Source organism: Pipistrellus kuhlii, unplaced genomic scaffold, assembly GCF_014108245.1.
Source record: "Pipistrellus kuhlii isolate mPipKuh1 unplaced genomic scaffold, mPipKuh1.p scaffold_m20_p_12, whole genome shotgun sequence".
Classification (NCBI taxonomy): domain Eukaryota; kingdom Metazoa; phylum Chordata; class Mammalia; order Chiroptera; family Vespertilionidae; genus Pipistrellus; species Pipistrellus kuhlii.
This window is the reverse complement of record NW_023425427.1, coordinates 16550388-16568303: the sequence shown is the minus strand read 5'-3', so window position 1 is coordinate 16568303 and position 17916 is coordinate 16550388. Positions and strand designations below refer to the sequence as shown.

The 17916-nt window shown below is 54.1% G+C and overlaps 1 protein-coding gene across 2 annotated transcripts in view; it reads right to left on the bottom strand.

The window, feature by feature from the left end:
• The window catches only part of PAX5 (paired box 5), a 144946-nt gene that overhangs the window by 97616 nt on the left and 29414 nt on the right, over positions 1-17916 (bottom strand). For both annotated transcript variants that reach the window (XM_036433351.2, XM_045579997.1), the window contains exon 5: positions 17098-17226. In XM_036433351.2, the coding sequence (XP_036289244.1) occupies positions 17098-17226 (129 nt within the window). The remainder of the gene's footprint in view (positions 1-17097; positions 17227-17916) is intronic.

Genomic DNA, 17916 nt, shown 5'->3' with positions numbered 1-17916 from the left:
TCCCTCCCTGGTGGCATCTGATTCTCTCCTCCTGTGCCTGGTCGGGGGCTGCAGGACAGAATTTCGTAGGGAGCCAGCAGACTTTTCCCACTCCTGAGGTCTTAGGGCCCAACATTGAGTCAGAAGCCAGGCAATGGATGAACGACTCCCCAGGGGAGAGAAGTATTGACAAAGATGGTGGCACACAGAGTGCCAGCTTTGGCTCCGCCACTTGCCAGCTGTGTGGTCTTACTCAGCCCAACTCATCTGTGCAGAGACATCAATAAGTCCTGCCAAACCTGCGGCCCTGGGTCAGAGCTAGCAAGCGGGTGGAGCCCACAGGAGGTAGTACTGTCTGCACAGCAGGCGTCTGGTGTCAGCCGTGAAGACGGGGAATCAGGATAGGGAAAGAGGAAACCATGTGCTTCATTAAAAAGAACAAAGTGAGTACAGAGAGGGCCATCTGGCTAAGCTTGGTTCAAGCATTCATTCCTCTTTTGCTGGTGCTCTGACTCCAAGCCAAGCTCCATAAGAGAACACCATCTCAGCCCTCAGGGGGTGCCTGCTCTCTGTCAGGGAGACAAGACAAGGCCTGGAGATGGAGTTATGATTCAAGCTTGGAAAAGCACCCCAGTGAGCCCCTAAAGAGCAGGCTATGGGGGCCCAGAGACAGAGAGAACCTATCTGGTGTTGGAGGTGAAAGGTTGGGGAGGGGGTGCAGAAAGGCTTCCTGGAGGAAGGAGGTGGTATTTGAGCCAGAACTTGGACTTGGCGGTATTCGGAAGGAGGCAGAGGGTGTCCTGTCTAGGGTATTAATTGTGGATGGAGTTATATTCACCAACTGAGGACCCTGGGAGCTTGGCACTCATGGACTAGGGCACATGTGTCAAACACAAGGCCCGCAGGCCAAATCCGTCCCGCCAGGCCTTGCAATGTGGCCCGCACCGCGCTGTCATCACTGCACTCCGCTGCGTTTCCATCACAATGCCAGTTTATGACTGTTCAGTAAACCATTCGGCCCGTGATTTAGGCTGGATTTTAGATTTTGGCCCCTTCTCTGATTGAGTTCGACACCCCTAGACTAGGGTCAGATAGCTTTCACAGCTTCAGATAAAAGTCTGGTTGCACGCCTCTGTCCAGCACCAGATCTTGCACACAGTAGGTACACAGTGCACGCAGACTTTGCTTTTTAACAGAGTTACAGAACTTCACAAAGGCAGGGACCCCAGAGAGGAAACCCATTTGTTTTCATGGATCTCAACAAGGGTAGTCAGATCAGAGCCGATTTTAGAAATCTGTAAGGTATTGTTTTTGGGAAAGGCCTTCTGTGGATGGAGTCAGGGATATGACCTACCCCCACCCCGGGTCGCCCTGCATCCCCACATCCTTGGAATGCCCATCAGACATTCAGGTTGGTGAAACCTCTCTTTGTAAACAGAGAGTTTGAGCCATGAACCTAGCTCATACACACAAACTCCGTGTTTTAATTTACTCTGTCTTTCCCAAGAAGGCAGTTTCACATAAACTGAGGGAAGATTATTATGCTTTGCTTTGGTTGGAATTTTATCAAGACATGTTCACAATTTCAGAAAACCAGTCTGCTGATGGCAACACCACCAGAGGTATTTGTATTGCCAAAAAACACAGCTGTCCACATTTGTAGCTGCTGCATTTATGGCAATCATCGTGCGTGTAAGCGCAAGCGACTATTTTGTTCTGTCTTCTGGTGTAGTCGTGCCTGAGCCTTTACATAATGAAATACATCGTTTTATTATCATTTTACTTCTCTTTCCCCTTTTTGTTACAATTGGGGCATCGTATTGACTCTTCAAATGATGTATGTGGGCAGGTTATATTTTCTCTAAATTCCACGTTAGGATAGCAAATGAAGGGCCGCGAAGGATTTGTCTTAGACAGGAGACATCGCACTGACAGAATTACAAGCACCGTGTATGATTCCCAAAGCCCCTTCGGTTTTGCCAGTTAGGACTATCCCATGGGCCAGGCTATCTTCCTAATCTGCCTTCCAGAAAAAGGGTATCGCCCTGCAGAGAGAGTTCCCCCGGCCCCTTTTGAGAGATGGGAAGACGAGTGCCAAAAACGGCTCTCAAATAAATGTGCTTCCTTAAGCCGTGAATAGTGAAAGCTTGTCCTACAGGACAGCACCTGGACCCCTGCCTTGGGAACCCATGGTCTGATGAAGGAAAGCAGGAGGCGGCCATGTGGCTGGCAGCATCATCGGTGGGAGCAAGGAGAACTTCCTACGGGAGGTGCATTGCCAAAAAGCACAGGGACACAGACAGGGGACGGAGATGGAAGGTCAGAGGGCACAGAGATACTGCCAACACTTACGGGGGTGGGCTGAAACGCAGCCCTGAACTGGTCAAGCCACGGCACGCCAAGCAGGGATGCTTTTGTGCCTTTTTCTACTTTCCACTGGTGCAAGAGACAGAAAGCTGATGTCAGGGCAGCACTCAGCAAGGCCAGATGCTCCCTAATCCCTACCAGGCCTGGAGGGGGGGCGGGGCAGAGGGAAGAAGAGTCTGCAGGGACACCCACGAGGACTGGCCAGTCCAACAAGCAAGCAGGAAGTTGGTGAACCCCCGTCCGTCCCAATTCTGCACTGTGGTCCAAAGGGAGAGTGGTGAGGATCAGCCAGCACCTCAGTCCTCGGGGGCCTGGCCACGGGCCTCTCCCCCGAAGGCTGGGGCGCAGAGCGTCCCTCCGGTCCCTGATCCCGGTGAGCCGGCTCCCCGCCGCCAGTGCCCTCTCCTCCGTGCGCATCCTCTGCCGGGCTCCCGGCCTCCGCCGCGCGCGCGCGGAGCTCCCCGGGGCCCGGGAAGCTGGCATCCGTCGTCACCATAACAAACTCGATTGTTCTCAGCAGGGCCCCGGCAAATAAAGCCATTCATTACGGGCTGCTCCGGGCCGCCGTGGGCTGCGCGGCAATCAGCGGGCCGCCGGCTGCCCCCTCGCGGGCCGAGGCGCGCGCCCGGGCCATTACCTGCCGGCGCCGCGGCCGCCACGCTGCGCCCCGCGGCCCCGCCAGCCGCGCCGGCGGGGGCAGCGGCGGCCTGCGATTAGTTTTATCTCGGGGAACGTCAATTGACTTATACTGATTGGCTTCCTGCCGCCAAATGTCAATTAAATTGCAAATGCTCGGGCGGACGCTGAGCGGGAGGGCCGCCGCCTCCTTCCCGAGGGCGCCGCGCGCTCCCTTCCTTTTGCGCCACGTTCCGACGCGGACACATTTATTTCTCCTCTCATATCGCGCAGGAAAAGCTTGGTACCACCCTGGTACCAATCTGGAAGGCGCTAAGGGAGCAGAGCCGAAGAGGAGGGTCTGGCCCCTCGGAGGGGCTTTGTCCGCAAGGCCGTAGTACGGTGGGATCCCTGGAAATTCCTCCAAGACCTTGGCCTAGGAGCCCTGGTGCGACCTAGAGCAAATCTCTCTCCTCGCTGCTCGGGTCTGGCTTTCTCCACCGGCCCTGGGGGCTTGGAGGGCTGGAGGCTGGTGTCCCGTGTATGGGGGTGTGGAGGGAAACAAGATCTGGGGCAGTCACTAACATTCACCTGGCCCTGGCGCTGTGTCCAGTCCTTTATGGGCACGGTCTGACCTGCTGGACAACCCTCTCAAACCAGATAGTGCTCTCCTTCTTTCACGGGCCAGGGAAGGAGTGAATGGGAGCAGGGGTTGGGCAAATTGCCTCCGATCCCCACAGGCAAGGAGTGGCCCGTTGGATTTCGGGCTGGGTAACTAGCCTTCGGAAGCCTGTGGCTTGATTAGTGTGCCCTGTACCCCCAGGGAGATCGGGGTTTGAAGAAATAAGAAAGGGAAAGGGACAAGGCCCTAACCGAGCCCCAGGCACCTGCCACGGCCAAGAACTGTTGTACGTTCATTATGAAAGTCTCACGGGAACTGTATGATCTAAGGGTTATGTCCCCGTTTTACAGATGGAAGGACGGACCCTTGGCGAAGCTAAAATTCCAAAGTTACAGAGCAGGCGCGTGAAGCGAACTACAAGGACGCCTCCATGGAGCTTTACCGTTTCCAAAGCACTCTCTCTGGCATTGCTCCTCACTGGATTTGGACAAGGCTTTGAGGAAGGTTTTCTGCTTTCTTTTTGCCAATAAGAAACCAAGGCCCAGAATGTATTGCCCAAGAACACCAGCGTGGGGTGCAAAGCCATCACTCAAAACCAGGGTCCTGGGACTCCAAGTCCAGTGCTTTAGGCCCTGTATCCAAAGTCTTGAGACAAGTATGACTCAGCCATGGGCTCTGCTCTTGCCCCCTCCCCCTTCTAAGGAGAACTAAGAGGGACACGAGTCATAACTGGAGTCAGGCTGAAAAATGCTTCGGGTCATGGGAAGAGGGGAGGAAGGGGACTCCCGGGAAAGAAGGCATTTCTGGAGGGACCATCAGGCCCCCAAAGAGATTTAGTTGCTTTTCCTCCACGGTCTCCCATTGACCTTCCCCTTTGCTGCTTCTGTCTGTCTCCTTAAGGCTACGGGAGAGAGGTATGCAGGTTCTTAACTGATAAAATGTGCTAGCATTTAAAAGACACAAACCTGACTGATCCTTCCTTTCAGAAAAGAGATGTTAGTGGAACAAAAGTACCATTCACAAGTGCTGGATGGCATTTGTGTCTCAGACAGAAAGGAAATGAAGAGAGAGAAGATGGAAGAGGAGGGAGGGGGAACAGCAGGGAGCAGGGAGGAGGGAGGGAGGAAGGAGGAGGGAGGATCGGGAGCTGGAAGGGTTGCCTGGGCTCATTGCATCCGCATCAAGGATCGAGAGGGCAGAACCTGACTGATCACACAGCAAGATAGAGGCTGAACTGGGACCAGGAACCCGGGCCTCGCCTCTCCGTGTCCAGCTCGTCCTGCCTCTGCAAGCTGCCCTCGTCTGTAACGGAATTATTAGCTTCTGAAACGTGAAGCTAAAATTCTGCTAGTCTAAATTCTGGTGGATACGTCTTTTTTGTTCTGACCGTAGCCTGAATAATCTTCTCACTAAACCTAGCAGTATAAGTAAAATTATCATTAAAAAAAACAGAGAAAGAAAAATTAGAAAGTTCTTAACAAGGCCGCCTTGAGGAATCCAGCCTCAGGGTAAAATCTCTGTTGTGCTGGTGGCAATAATGGTAGCTGATATTTTTACAACTTGCCACGTGCCAGTCCTGATCAAAATATTTTAGGGCCTTGGCAGGTTTGCTCAGTGGTTACAGCGCCAGCCCTCGGACCGAAGGAATAGTAAGAGTATTCACCGGACACAATGGTGGTGAGTATTAAATGGGTAATAATTAAAAATGTATATAGTAAAACACTCATTTAGTCCTAGCCATTATAGTTATAGTTTCTGTGTGGGGCCATGATCTATGTACATCTGGAACATGTACTCAGGCAAGGCAGGCAGAACAAGGCCCATAGGCCCCAGCATGCGTCCGTGTGTGTGTGTGTGTGTGTGTGTGTGTGTGTGTGTGCTTAGACTATGGGAGGGCTCCCTCTCCCTCTAGAATGGCTGTCATGAGATCCTTTCAACGAGGCCAGACGCAGCCAGAGAATAGACTCTGGGGTCAGGCAGGAGGGGGAGAATTTTTAAAAATATTTTTTCATTGCTTTCAGAGAGGAAAGGAGAGGGAGAGCGAGATAGAAACATCAATGATGAGAGAGAATCATTGATTGGCTGCCTTCTGCTCGCCCCACTTTGGGGATCGAGCCCATACCCAGGCACATGCCCTGATCAGAAATGAAACTCAACCACTGGGCCACACCGCCGGGCAGAAGAGGGTTTTGGATGCGCAAGGCTCTGGGTTTGACTCAGCAATCTGCACCCACCAGATGGCCTCCAGAGGCCTATTCTGTACATATTCGCTACCGTGAACCAGGCCCTGTGCTGGGCATCAGGGGACAATGGTGACCACTACAGACACTGCTCTGGCCCCTGTGGGGCTCACAGTCTCACGAGGAAGAGAGACAAGTAACAAATGTGATGCCTTTGCCAACAGGTAGGTTGTGGGTGCTGCAGACCGGGCCAGAGGAGCTAACAGAGCATCAGGAAGCCTCCGCCTAGGAAGTGGCATTTCAGCTGGATCCTGCAGTTTGTGCAGGCCGGCTGGTAAAAAGGGGGGTGGGGGTGGGGGGAGGGCAATTTTTCAGGCCGTGGGAACAGCACCAAGATAAAAGGCACCCTTTACTTAGCACACATCAGTGGTCATCCTGGACACTTTACATGCATTACCTCATCCAGTCCACATAACAAACCAATCATAGGCACAACTGGCACCCTGCTTTACATATAGGGACACTGAGGCTGGAGGAAGTCAAATAACTCGCCCAAAGTCACATGAGCAGACATTGGTGGAGTTAGCATCAGAACCCCAGGTGCCCGGCCCTACAACTCCCATGCAAGTAACCCTTAGGCTGTTATACAACAAAGGAAGAACAAGTGATACTCTAGGCACGGGAAGAGGTCTGGTGTGACTGGTGTGAGCATGAAAAGTGGAGGGTGGGGAGCGATGTGGCTTGTGGGATGGGCGGGGGTCTGACCACGGAAGGCCCTGCAGCCTTGGGGGAAAGTGTGGCTGGCTTCTGAGAACAACGGGCAGATCTGAATGCTGAAAACCCTTCAAGCAAGTCACTGTTTAGGACTGTTTTGTTTTGTTTTGTTTCCAGAAGTGTCGCTGGGGCTGCTTTGTGGAAGGCGAACTGTTTGGAGAAGTCAGGGGCATTGGAGGTGAGGAGGCCTTAGCCATAGTCCAAACAAGAGGAGAGAGTGCTAGGCCAAGGCAGCAGTCATGGGGATGGAGAAAACTGAACAGATTCCAAAGATATCGGGGCAGAGATGCAGTGCTCTTAAGCAAGCACCTGCCATAAATGCTTTTGTGTGTGTGTGTGTGTGTGTGTGTGTGGCCACAGGCAGACACACAAACTTTCTGAGCTGTGAGGATGGCAGAATGCCTGCTTCTGGCTAACTGGAATTCCAGGAGGAAGTGATACATGGCAACCCCTCCCTCTCCCAAAGCACCAGAAAAACTTCCACACGTTTCCCAACCTGGTATTTTATTCTAAAGTCTGTACGGGAGATGTTACTATAATCCCAACAGATGGGAAGTGAGCTGCCCAAGGTCACACAGCTGAGAGAGCAAGACCCTGAAATCAACTCCAACCCCAGGGCTCTGTCAGCACACCATAAATGCCAGAGCCCAAAGACGCTTAAAATCATCTGTTCAGCCGAAACCGGTTTGGCTCAATGGATAGAGCGTCGGCTTGGGGACTGAAAGGTCCCGGGTTCGATTCTGGTCAAGGGCATGTACCTTGGTTGTGGGCATATCCCCAGTAGGGGGAGTGCAAGAGGCAGCTTATCGATGACTCTCTCATCGATGTTTCTAACTATCTCTCTCCCTTCCTCTCTGTACAAAATCAATAAAACATATATTTTAAAAAAAATCATCTGTTCAAATCTCCACACTTTAACGTGAGGAAAAGAAGACATAGAGGAGTGACTTACCCAAGGTCACACAGCAAGAAAAGGCTTAGAACAGAACCAAGGGCTGGACTCCCAGGACATCTGCACACGGAGGTGAGGAAGAACTGGATTGATCGCCAGTGTCGATGGTCCCGCCTCCCTCCACCTTGACTAAACTCTGGCACATGGTCAGCCTCTCTGGCCCCCACCTTTACCGAGTTGCAAGCATACCACAAATGGCCAGTACACTGCCCTGTTACCCTCTTGTCCCTAACCCTGAATGGCAACTAAGCTGTCTTGGGTCAATGGTGCCACCTGGTGGCTGGTGCTGGGAACTGTCTGACCCCTTTGTCACTTCTCATCCTCTTTTGTAGTCTCTCTAACCTAGTCTAGCTTCTCCAGCCACGCCTTCCTCTCTGTTTCCTCCCACAGCTCAGTTCATTTCACTACAAGCAAACCCCTTCTCACACATATCTTCTCTGACACCTTCTAGTTTCCCCCTCTCAATGCTTCTCAAGTGACCTTAACGCAGTCTCCTTTTCTCCCCCCATCTCTATTGTAGTCCATTAGTCCCAGGAAGGACGAATGCGAACGATAAACTTGTACCAATGAAAATGAAAACTGGACATTTCAAAGTGAAATTACACACACACACACGCACACACACACATACATGAGTGACCAACCACCGGCATTCCAGAAAAACCCAGACACCCCTATGGAATCAGAACAAAAATCCCTCTTTTCCCAAATGCCTTTCAGACCTGCTTTTCCTCAAATGCCAGGAGTGGAGATAAATACCAAACCCACTTCTTTATTTCATTTTATTTTGTTTCATTCCTAATGAGTATCATTTGCTGATTTCCCCCGCCTCCATCACCACCAAAACGAAGCCCAGGGTGGGGTCTCCGGGGTCTGCAGACTAAGGCAGAGCTAAGCTGAGAAGGGGAGACATGGTTGGGTCCCAAATGCCCGCTCCCCAGGCTCTGAGGGGGCACTAAGTGCTGCTGTCGGCCCCCGAAGGAAGCCCACTGGAGGGAGATCAAATCTCAAACCCTACAGATAAGCCCCTGGAGCTGAAAGGAGCCGCAGTAGCTGTGCCTTTCTTGTGTAAGCGCAAGCTCAGGAGCGAGTGGACTGGGAAGCACTGCAGCCCTAGCCAGGCAGCTCAGCAGGTTAGAGCATCATCCCAACACACCGAGGTTGTGGGTTCGATCCCCAGTCAGGGCATATACAAGAATCAAGCAATGAATGCATAAATGAACAGAACAGCAAATCAACGTTTCTCTCTCCCTTCCTCTCTCTTTAAAATCAATAAAAACAAAGAAACAACAAAAAATGCCATTGTTTAACAGAAGAAGAGGAGGGGGGAAAGGAGGAGGAAGAGAAGGAGAAGAAGGAGGAGAAGGGGGAGGAGAAGGGGGAGGGGAGAAATGAAGAAGACCTGCATACCCCAATCTGCTAGAAGACAAGCCAGAGTGTTTTGTTACTCCCTCTCTTTCCTCCCCACCCCCCACCCCTGCCCAAGCTCAAAGACCTGTCATGGCTCTCACGGCCTTCAAGAGCTAAGAACAGGATTTAAAAAACTAAAACCACTTAGCTTCTGTTCCTACCAAGCAGCCTGAAGCAGAGATTCTCAGGGTCTAATCCAGGAAGCCCTATGGGAATCCCCAAGAGCCTTTTAAGGGGTCTGTGAGGTCAAAACTCTTTTCATTGTAACACCAAGATGATATTGGATTTCTTCCCTCTCCCTCTCTCATAAGTACACAGCGGAGTTTCCCAGAGGCGTGATGTCACAGCACATCTCATGCAGAAGACGTGAGGATCCAGCTGTTTCCCATTAAGTCAGACACTAAAAAGATTTGCAAAATCATAAAGCAATACCACTCAAGTTTTTTTGTTTGTTTGTTTGTTTGTTTTTGGTTTGGAAAATAGTTTTATCTCAAAAATATTACTTACGCTCCTCGTTTATTACTGTTATTTTTAATAAGTTAATAAATAAAGGTTTACATTTTGTCCATTTTAATTAACCCACATATACTAAAAAGGTTCTTGCATGTGTTTTTTTTTTAATAATTTTTAATAGTTTTAATGGGCCCCAATACAAAAAAGTTTGAGAACCCCTGACTTAAAATAGAGCCCAAGGACTTGACATGAGACCAGGAGAAGCCCAAAATCTTGGTACCAAAAAGAGCCTTGGGAGCTTAATAATCCTGCGTTATCGATGAGAAGACGGAGGCCCAGAGGCAGGAAGGGGTTTCCCTATGGCCACCAGCAAGTCGGCCACAGGGTCAGGGTGGAACCCAGAGCCCCTGGCGCCCCCGCCCAGGCTCCTTCCCCTGACCACAAGCCTCTAATAACCTGGGAGTCCCTGAGCCACAGACTCTGCGGCTGAGGGCTCAGCCATATTCCAAAGCCAGAGAGAAAGGACTGGGGGACCCCCTGCCTCACAAGGAGCAGGGCATACGGAGTGCGAAGAAAGCCACTCCATTCCAAGGGCTGGCTCACTGAGGGGAGACTCTGTCCCCTCAGACCCCACAGCTCTTGTTCTGGGCCCAGAACTGACTCTCTGAGCTGAGATCCTCACATTGTGCCCCCTGGCCCCTCACATCCCTCCCCCCCCCCCGGGGGGGCTCTCCAGACACCAGTGCACAGTCCCATGGGGAAAGGAGTATGGGGGGGAGGGGGAAGGAGCCCTCAGCAAAGCAGGTGGGCAGAGAGGTGGGGGTTGGGGTGGAGAGGGTGTTCGGTGGCTTTGGCTCTCATGCAGGCTCCCGCTCCGTGAATCAAAGTGAAACTCAGAGACCCAGGGGCTGGGAGGAACCGAAACCTGACCCACCACCCAAGGGACAGGCCCTTGGCACCAGGGAGAGGCCCGAGGAGCCCCTCCAATTGACCACCTGGCCTCGGGTCCCCTGCTTTACCAAGGAAGCCTCTGAGCCTGCCTGCCTGGGGCTCAGCGGTGGGGCCAGTGACTGCGAGGCTGGCTGGAGGGGCCAGCCGGGCACGGAGACGGAAACCCAGTCCTATCATCTCTGTCACTCACTGCGCCCTGCCCTCCCTGGGCAAGCCAGCCAGCGCCCACTGTGCCCGGACTAGTCTGGAGGGTGTGGACTGAATGACCTCAAGCTCACTGTTCCTCTGGGCTATCAAGAGGAGTGCCTCCTTCTCCCTGCCCTCCTGCCTCTCCTCTTCCACCCACCTCTGGCCTGAGAGCTGGACTGCCCTCCTCCCTGAACACACACACACACACACACACACACACACACACACACGGCTTCATTGGGTTAGGACCCTGATGAAGGCTTCAGCTGCCACAGGCTGAACTCGATGAAACATGTTGTGTGTCCTCACTAAGACTCAGAAACTCAATGGTATCTGGTAGAGCAAAACAGAGCATCCAAGCTGTGAGCATGGTGAGCAGGGAGCAGTCTGAAGCACAGCCCAGAGGCCCTTGCCGACTGTGGCCATGTAAGGAAGCCCACCACGTATTGCTAGATCTGATGGGCTTTTTCCCAAGAAAAGCCAGACACCCCCATGTGAAATCTGGTTTTTAAATGCTGGTGACTAACTCAAGTCACTTTAAATACAGGGCAAGCCAAGGAAAGCATGACTGCCAGGCTGCGATTGCCACCTGGGTTCTAAGGGATGCCCCCCCGGCAAGCAGCTCGGTCTGGTCCTTGTACCTGCACACAGGTCCTCGGACCTGCATGGCCAGCCTGGGAGCACATCCAGGGGGCACCTAATGGAGGACCAAGGGGTGAGTGGGAGGTGGCCAGAGACAGGAGAGCTCAGAGACTGCACAGGGACAGGAAGCATGGATGGGCTGAGGAGGAGGAATGGGAGGGAGGCCGGGGTGGGAAGGTCAGGACTCCTTGTCAAGAGTTGAAGTTAACCCTGGGGGATTCGTAGGTCAGCTGCCACCCTCCCCCCAGGGTCTGGTCAGGGTAGGGCCAGGCTAAGGTTCCCTGGTAGCTTTCCACCAGGGACACAAGATAGACTTAGGAGAATGGAAGAAACGAGGGGAGAGAAAAAAAAAAAAAAAAAAAAAAGTGAGATCTGCCCCATCCAATGCAGCAGGAGACCAAGGATGTTCTGAGGAGTCCTCTGTCTCCCTCTGGTTTTTCTGGGTTTTTACTGTGTGACCTGGTGACTACCCCTTTCTCTTCACCAAGCCTGCTTTCCCACCTGGCGGATGAATGACTGGGTGACATGTCCTGGATGCTCTCCAAGACCCTTCTGGCTCTGACAGGAGAGTCTAGGGGTCCAAACTGGTGACCTCAACTCCCAGATGCTCAGCCCACCCAGGCCAGGCGCTCTGCCTTCCGCCCTCTGTCCTGGAGGCCTCCCCTGCCCGGTGTGCCCAGGGCCTTCTTCGCAGGAAGCTGGGGCTTTATCCTTTGATTCTTCCATCCAGGGGGCTGGGAAACCAAGATGGCCAGAGTGGCCCTTGGTTTTGCGGTTGACACCTGGGGGCACTGTTGTTCAGTCCTGATGCCCACAGCAGGAGGCTGTTACAAACAGGAAGTCGGGGGTGGGCAGATGAGCCAGTTTCAGCTGCCAAATAGATCTCTAGCTGGAACCTGCTTGCCCTCAGCCAGGGGACTAGCCTCACAGCCTCCTTCCGGGGCCATTTATTACGTGCTTACCACCTGCCAGCAGGCCCTGGGGCTAATCCCTTCCTGGGAGTGACGCTATGTTATCCTCACAGGAACCCATAAAACCGGTGCCACCTCTGATTTCCAAGACAAAAGGGAGGGAGGCTCGGGAAGATGAAGTGACACGCCAAAGGTTTCATCACAGCAAGTCCTCAAACCAGTTCATCCCTGGCCTGTGAGCCGAGTCTCCTCCCGGCACCTCAGCACCTTGCTCAGGGCTCTCCAGAAAGCAGAGGTCTATGGACCCCTGCTGCCACATGGGCTGCTCACAGTTCCTGGCGCAGGCAGGCGCGGGTGGCAGGAGGGAAAGACAAGTGGGCAGAGCCCCTTCCAGGCAGAGGGCAGTTTGGAAGCGCCGCCCTCAGAAGTCTCGGAGCCCCATCCTGAATGCCTCCCAAGGCTCTCCTGCCCCCGCTCACACCTCCAATGATGGGAGCTTCCCCACGCCCCCTCCCTCTGGGGAACCGAGAAGGGTCTCTGCACCAGCCTTTGGCCCAGAGCCCAGAGCCCAGAGCAGCAGACAAGGCCTGAGCGTCCAGCAAAGAGGGCCCTAAGAGAGGAAGGCCAGGCCTGCCCACAGTCAGGAGAGCCTGGACCCTGACTGGACCTCTTCCCTCCCCACGATGGCTCCGTGGAGGTCTGCAGGGCAGGGCTGAGGGGGGCTCCCAGCCTGGAAGAAGGGAGGTGGTAAGAGAGAGCAAGAGTGAATACAAAGAGAAAGAGATAGTGAATGAGAGAGAGAGAGAGAGGGAGGGAGGGAGGGAGAGAGAGAGAGAGAGAGAGAGAGAGAGAGAGAGAGAGAGAGAGAGAACACACTAGATCAGGAGACAGAAGCAGATACAGAGGAAGTCTCAACACACAAATCTTAAACAGAGGCAGATAACACTGGAGGAGGTGCACCCCCAAACAAAAGACGTGAGAAGACAGACACCCCCACAAAGAGGGATGCAGGGTCATGACAAGAGCCCGTTAAATGCCCCCAAGCCTCCCCAGGAGGGTCGCGCGGGACCTGGCTTCGCTTGTCAAGGACAGGCCATTCTGGGTCTGGGCTGCCCTTCCCGTGCCCCGTCAGGCAGAGGGCAGCCCGGGGCCCGGGAGGCGGGAAACACCACCTGCCAGCACCCTCCATCGCCAACAGGAAGCTCCCATCTCCGAGCCCACACGGCTGCTGGGCCTGCGGCTTTCTGAGCTCCTGAAAGGGATTCGCACTCCGCTGACCTCGGTGTGTCCGAGGCCTTTCAAACTCAGGGGAGAGGAGGGGAGGGGAGGTCGAGGGGAGCTGAATGGGGGCCCCGGAGACAGGCAGAAGGAGGCCCCACCAGAGATCAAAGGCCCAGGAAGAAACAGAGGGTCTGGGGCTGCCCTTTCACCCATGGCTGCTCTGCCAAGTCCAGCCCCACCACCACCACCTCCTCCTCCGGGCCTTCCGGGGAGGGAGGCACCGCCTCAGGCTCGGTCCCCCCAGCCCAGCTGGATCCCCACGAAAGCTCTCAATTCAGCCCAACTAAGAGACGGAAGCTGTCCTTGCACTGAGCCGTTCTCTGCCTCCCTGTAGCTGCCTTTAGCCCTCTACAGACATGTGGCTGGTCCACTGCATCAGGGAGCATCTACGACGTGTCTCACACGTGTAGTCCAGCCATGTTGTCCAATACAGCAGCCACCGGCTAATACAGGGGGCGACTGAGCATTTAGCATGTGGCTAGTGCAACTGGGAAACTACATTTCCAGTTTTACTGGACTTTAATTCATTTAAATTTAACAACAGAAGCAGTGGAAACTATTATTTTCTCAGTCAAGTGCCACTTCCTCTAAAGAGCATTTCCAGATCCTTTTGGTCAAAATTGGCCCCTCCTCGCCTTGCTCTCCAGGTGTCATCTCCCCCCTCACCCCATCGCACATTACCCACACACTGCAGGGGCTTTGGGTTTGCCAGCCTTCTGTACCAGCCTGCGAGCTCTAGAGCACAGGCCTTCTGTGACTGGACTCTATTACCATCCACCCATGCCCTGCGGCCTGGGCAGAGAGTGGCACCAGGAAATGCCCCCAGGGCAACACCCAAGTCCAAGTTGGAGATGCTTGCAAACCAGAGCTGAACTACTGACTCCACCTTGCGGAGCCCCAGGCACTTCCTCTGAGAAATAGGGGTGAGGACACTCAGTAGTCTTCCTCTTGCTCCTTAATGTCTCTTTTGCCCCATGGCCCTTCCCCCAGGCGGCTAAGGTCTCCTGAGAAAAATGGTGCCATGGTCTGCTGTCCCAGTGGGCCAGCCCTCCAGTGCACCTGGCAATCCCCCCTGTGCTTCCCCAATGGCTGGTTCTTACTTTCTCAGCATACTGACCATGCCCTTCTGCTGGAAACTCCTCCTGGAGGCAAAGCGCCTCTCTGGAGGGGGGGAGGGGCAGCAGGTGGCCAGACAGTACCTGGGGCTGAGGCCTCATGGCTCTCCAGCTCCTCCTAACCCCTGAGCTCATCTGAGCCGATGGCTTTGCCAACTTCAAGAAACTCCCTGGGCCTCAGTTTCCTCCCCTATAAAATGTGACCAGCAATCTCTGCTTCTTCAACTCTCCCTGCAATCAATGCAAGGATCCAGGAGCTGCAGAGTGAATTGGGGAGAGAGCAGTGGGGAGCACTAGGCAGTACTCCTTCCAGACAGCTTGCTGATGTGAACAAGGGCACTCCTGCCCCACCTCTCTGCTCAACCATAAACACTTTCCCTGATGCAAGGCAGGGGTAGGGGGCCGGTGTGCCGGTCTGCTTTCCTATAAACTTCCAAGACCGACATATCGCTCTACCTCAGCCCCCCAGAGCACAGACCCCCAAGTCTTCCTGGGCATCAGGGCTCAATCATAAATTTCAAAACCAGGAGGAGCTCAAAGATCATCCAATCCTGCACCCGGTTCCTAATACTATTGTACAGCAGCCCGGTGAGTGGCCACCCAGGCTCTACTTACATTATTCTGGTGACAAGGAGCTCACTACCTCCCAAGGCAGCCCCTTCTTGCCCTAGACTAGGGGTGTCGAACTCAATCAGAGAAGGGGCCAAAATCTAAAATCCAGCCTAAATTGCGGGCCGAATGGTTTACTGAACAGTCATAAACTGTCATTGTGATGGAAACGCAGCGGAGTGCAGTGATGACAGCGCGGTGCGGGCCACATTGCAAGGCCTGGCGGGACGGATTTGGCCCGCGGGCCTTGTGTTTGACACATGTGCCCTAGACCATTCTCATATTTACAAAGTCCTTTTTAATACTAAGCCGAAATCTCTGCATCTGCCACACGCTGGCCTTTGAGGCCACACAACGAAGTCTCATTGCTCTTGCCTTTCGTGTCAGCCCTCCAAATTCTGAAGGAAACAATCCAATTCAGTTCATTCTTCTCTTCTTTGCGACAAAACATCCCTAGAGCTTTGAGGAGTCTCCGGATCCCCCTCCATCCAGGTTGCACCCCTCTGGACATCCTAATTTGTCACTATCCCCAATACCCCAAATGGTCCCAGTCCTTAAGAATGATGTGACCAGCACAGAGCAGTCTACACTAACAATGCCCAAATGCCAGTCATTCTACACCCTTTAAAGCAGTTTCCAAGGCTAAACAATGACCTCTGATCAGAGACTAGAATCCAGCACAACTCTCCACACACACACAGTAAGACAATTCCCCCAAAATCAGGACATCAAACTAGATTTTTTTTTCTTCCTCCAAAAATCTCTGCCTGGCTCCCTCTGAGAGGGCTGCACCCAGCTGGCCCATCCACCTCGATCAAACACAGCCCGGCCCCAGCATGGGCACATCTGCTCTGAGTCCAGGTGACAATAGGAGAGAAGATGACACCTTCAACCCCATAAACCAGCAGAGATGGTGGGCCCGCCACCTCCTGCAATGACACGGCACAGCCACCCACCGAGCTGAAGACATGGGCTCTGAGGGACAGGAGCAGGAAAGAGGGGAGGCAGCTTCCCAGAGCCGGGACTCATCCCCCGACACACACACACACACACACACACACACACACACACACACACCCCGCAGCTCCGAACAGCAGCCACAGACTCGGCTCCTGCGGTGCCTGGGACACGCAGACCACCGGCCAATCCACTGCCGGGCCGACTCAATTTTCTAGTTACAGATCTTAAGTACTGAGGCATGAGCTTGCCGGAACACACATCCCTTACAGGGAGCTGCGAACGGGAATCGTGCTGAGGAACAGAATAATTGAATCAAGATTTCTGTCACGCTGCTCCCAGGTTCCAGACCAAGGCCCGTTTTGTTTGTTTGTTTGTTTGTTTTGTTTTGTTTTTTTCCTTTCCTGACTAAGGCTTCACAGACTCCCAGAGGGTCGCTTTTCCTCTCAAACCCATGATGTCAGCAGTGCTAGCAGCCCATCCAGGGCAAAGGAGAGCCAGGTGAAGGTGGACCAGTGTCCAGGACGGGGCAGCCCTAGAAGCCCAGCTGGCAGCACTGAGGGGCTGAGGAAACCAGCGGGAAGACGGTCCTCTTTGTATCCCCGGGAGGCCCCTGCACGCCTTCCTCCCGGCCCCAGCAGAGATGAGATGATCATTCACTTCCTCAGCCCCCACCATCACCACCCCCCGGACCGCAGCTGACCTCTGTGTGCTCCTCTCACTGCAGGACACCAGCCCCTCCCTCTCCTCCAGGGCTCCCTCACCAAGGGGACCCGTGCTGTGTTCAGACCCTCCACACCCTGCTTTGTATGTGGACATGCCAGGTCTTCCTAAAGGCTCAAAGCTCAGCTCACAGGGCTCTGCCAGACACGTCTCTCTCCATGCAACGGGTAAAGATGGGGGGAGGCCAGCGAGAAATCCACAGCCCCAGGCCTGCCCCTCCCTGTGTCTCCATGTCCAGGGAAGGGCCTGGGCCTGGGTGGGGGGACTTGGGTTCTCAGCGGGCATCTCTGCTTCCACCTTGGGACTGAGAGCCCTGGAGCAGATCCCGGCCGGCTGTCCCAGTCAGGGCTGTGCCCGCATCTCTTACCTTCATCTCTCTTACGCTTGTTGGTGTCGGCGCTGGGGGACGTGATGCCCAGGATGCCGCTGATGGAGTACGAGGAGCCAGCGGAGTCCGTGCTCACCGAGGACACCTGCGTCACGGAGCCCGTGGACACTGTGCAGAGGGAGAGGGGCGGTCAGGGCCCGGCAGGAGAGGGAGCAGAGGCTGAGGGCAGAAACAAAGGCACTCCCCCTGCACGGGGCTGGAGTGACTGCTGAGCAAGTACAGGGACAGGGAAGAGGGTGTGTGCAGGGCAGTGGCCACACGTGAGTGAGGAGGGCACCATCAGCCCAGGTTCTCTCTGCTGCTGGGGAGGATGCCAGGGGGCGGGGGGGTGGGGGGGAGGACAGTGAAGAGGACGGACAGTGTAGAGAGGAACAAGGGGTGGTGTAAGAAGGGCACCTGCCTCAATCCCTGCCTGTCCGAGGTTACAGGAAGCAGTGAGATGGAGAAGAGAAAGACGGGAGCTGGGGCCTACCACCAGCCAGTGATAAAAAGACCTAGACCTGTGGTCGGCAAACTCATTGGTCAACAGAGCCGAATATCAACAGTGCGACGATGGAAATTTCTTTTGAGAGCCACACTTTTTAAACTTAAACTTCTTCTAATGCCACTTCGTCGAAATAGACTCGCCCAGGCCATGGTATTTTGTGGAAGAGCCACACTCAAGGGGCCAAAGAGCCACATGTGGCTTGCGAGTTGCAGTTTGCTGACCACGGACCTAGACTCACTCAATAGGCAGGTTCGCTACCTGTTTACACGCCCACCCATCCATGCGGACCCCATTCCTGCGCCCTCGAACAC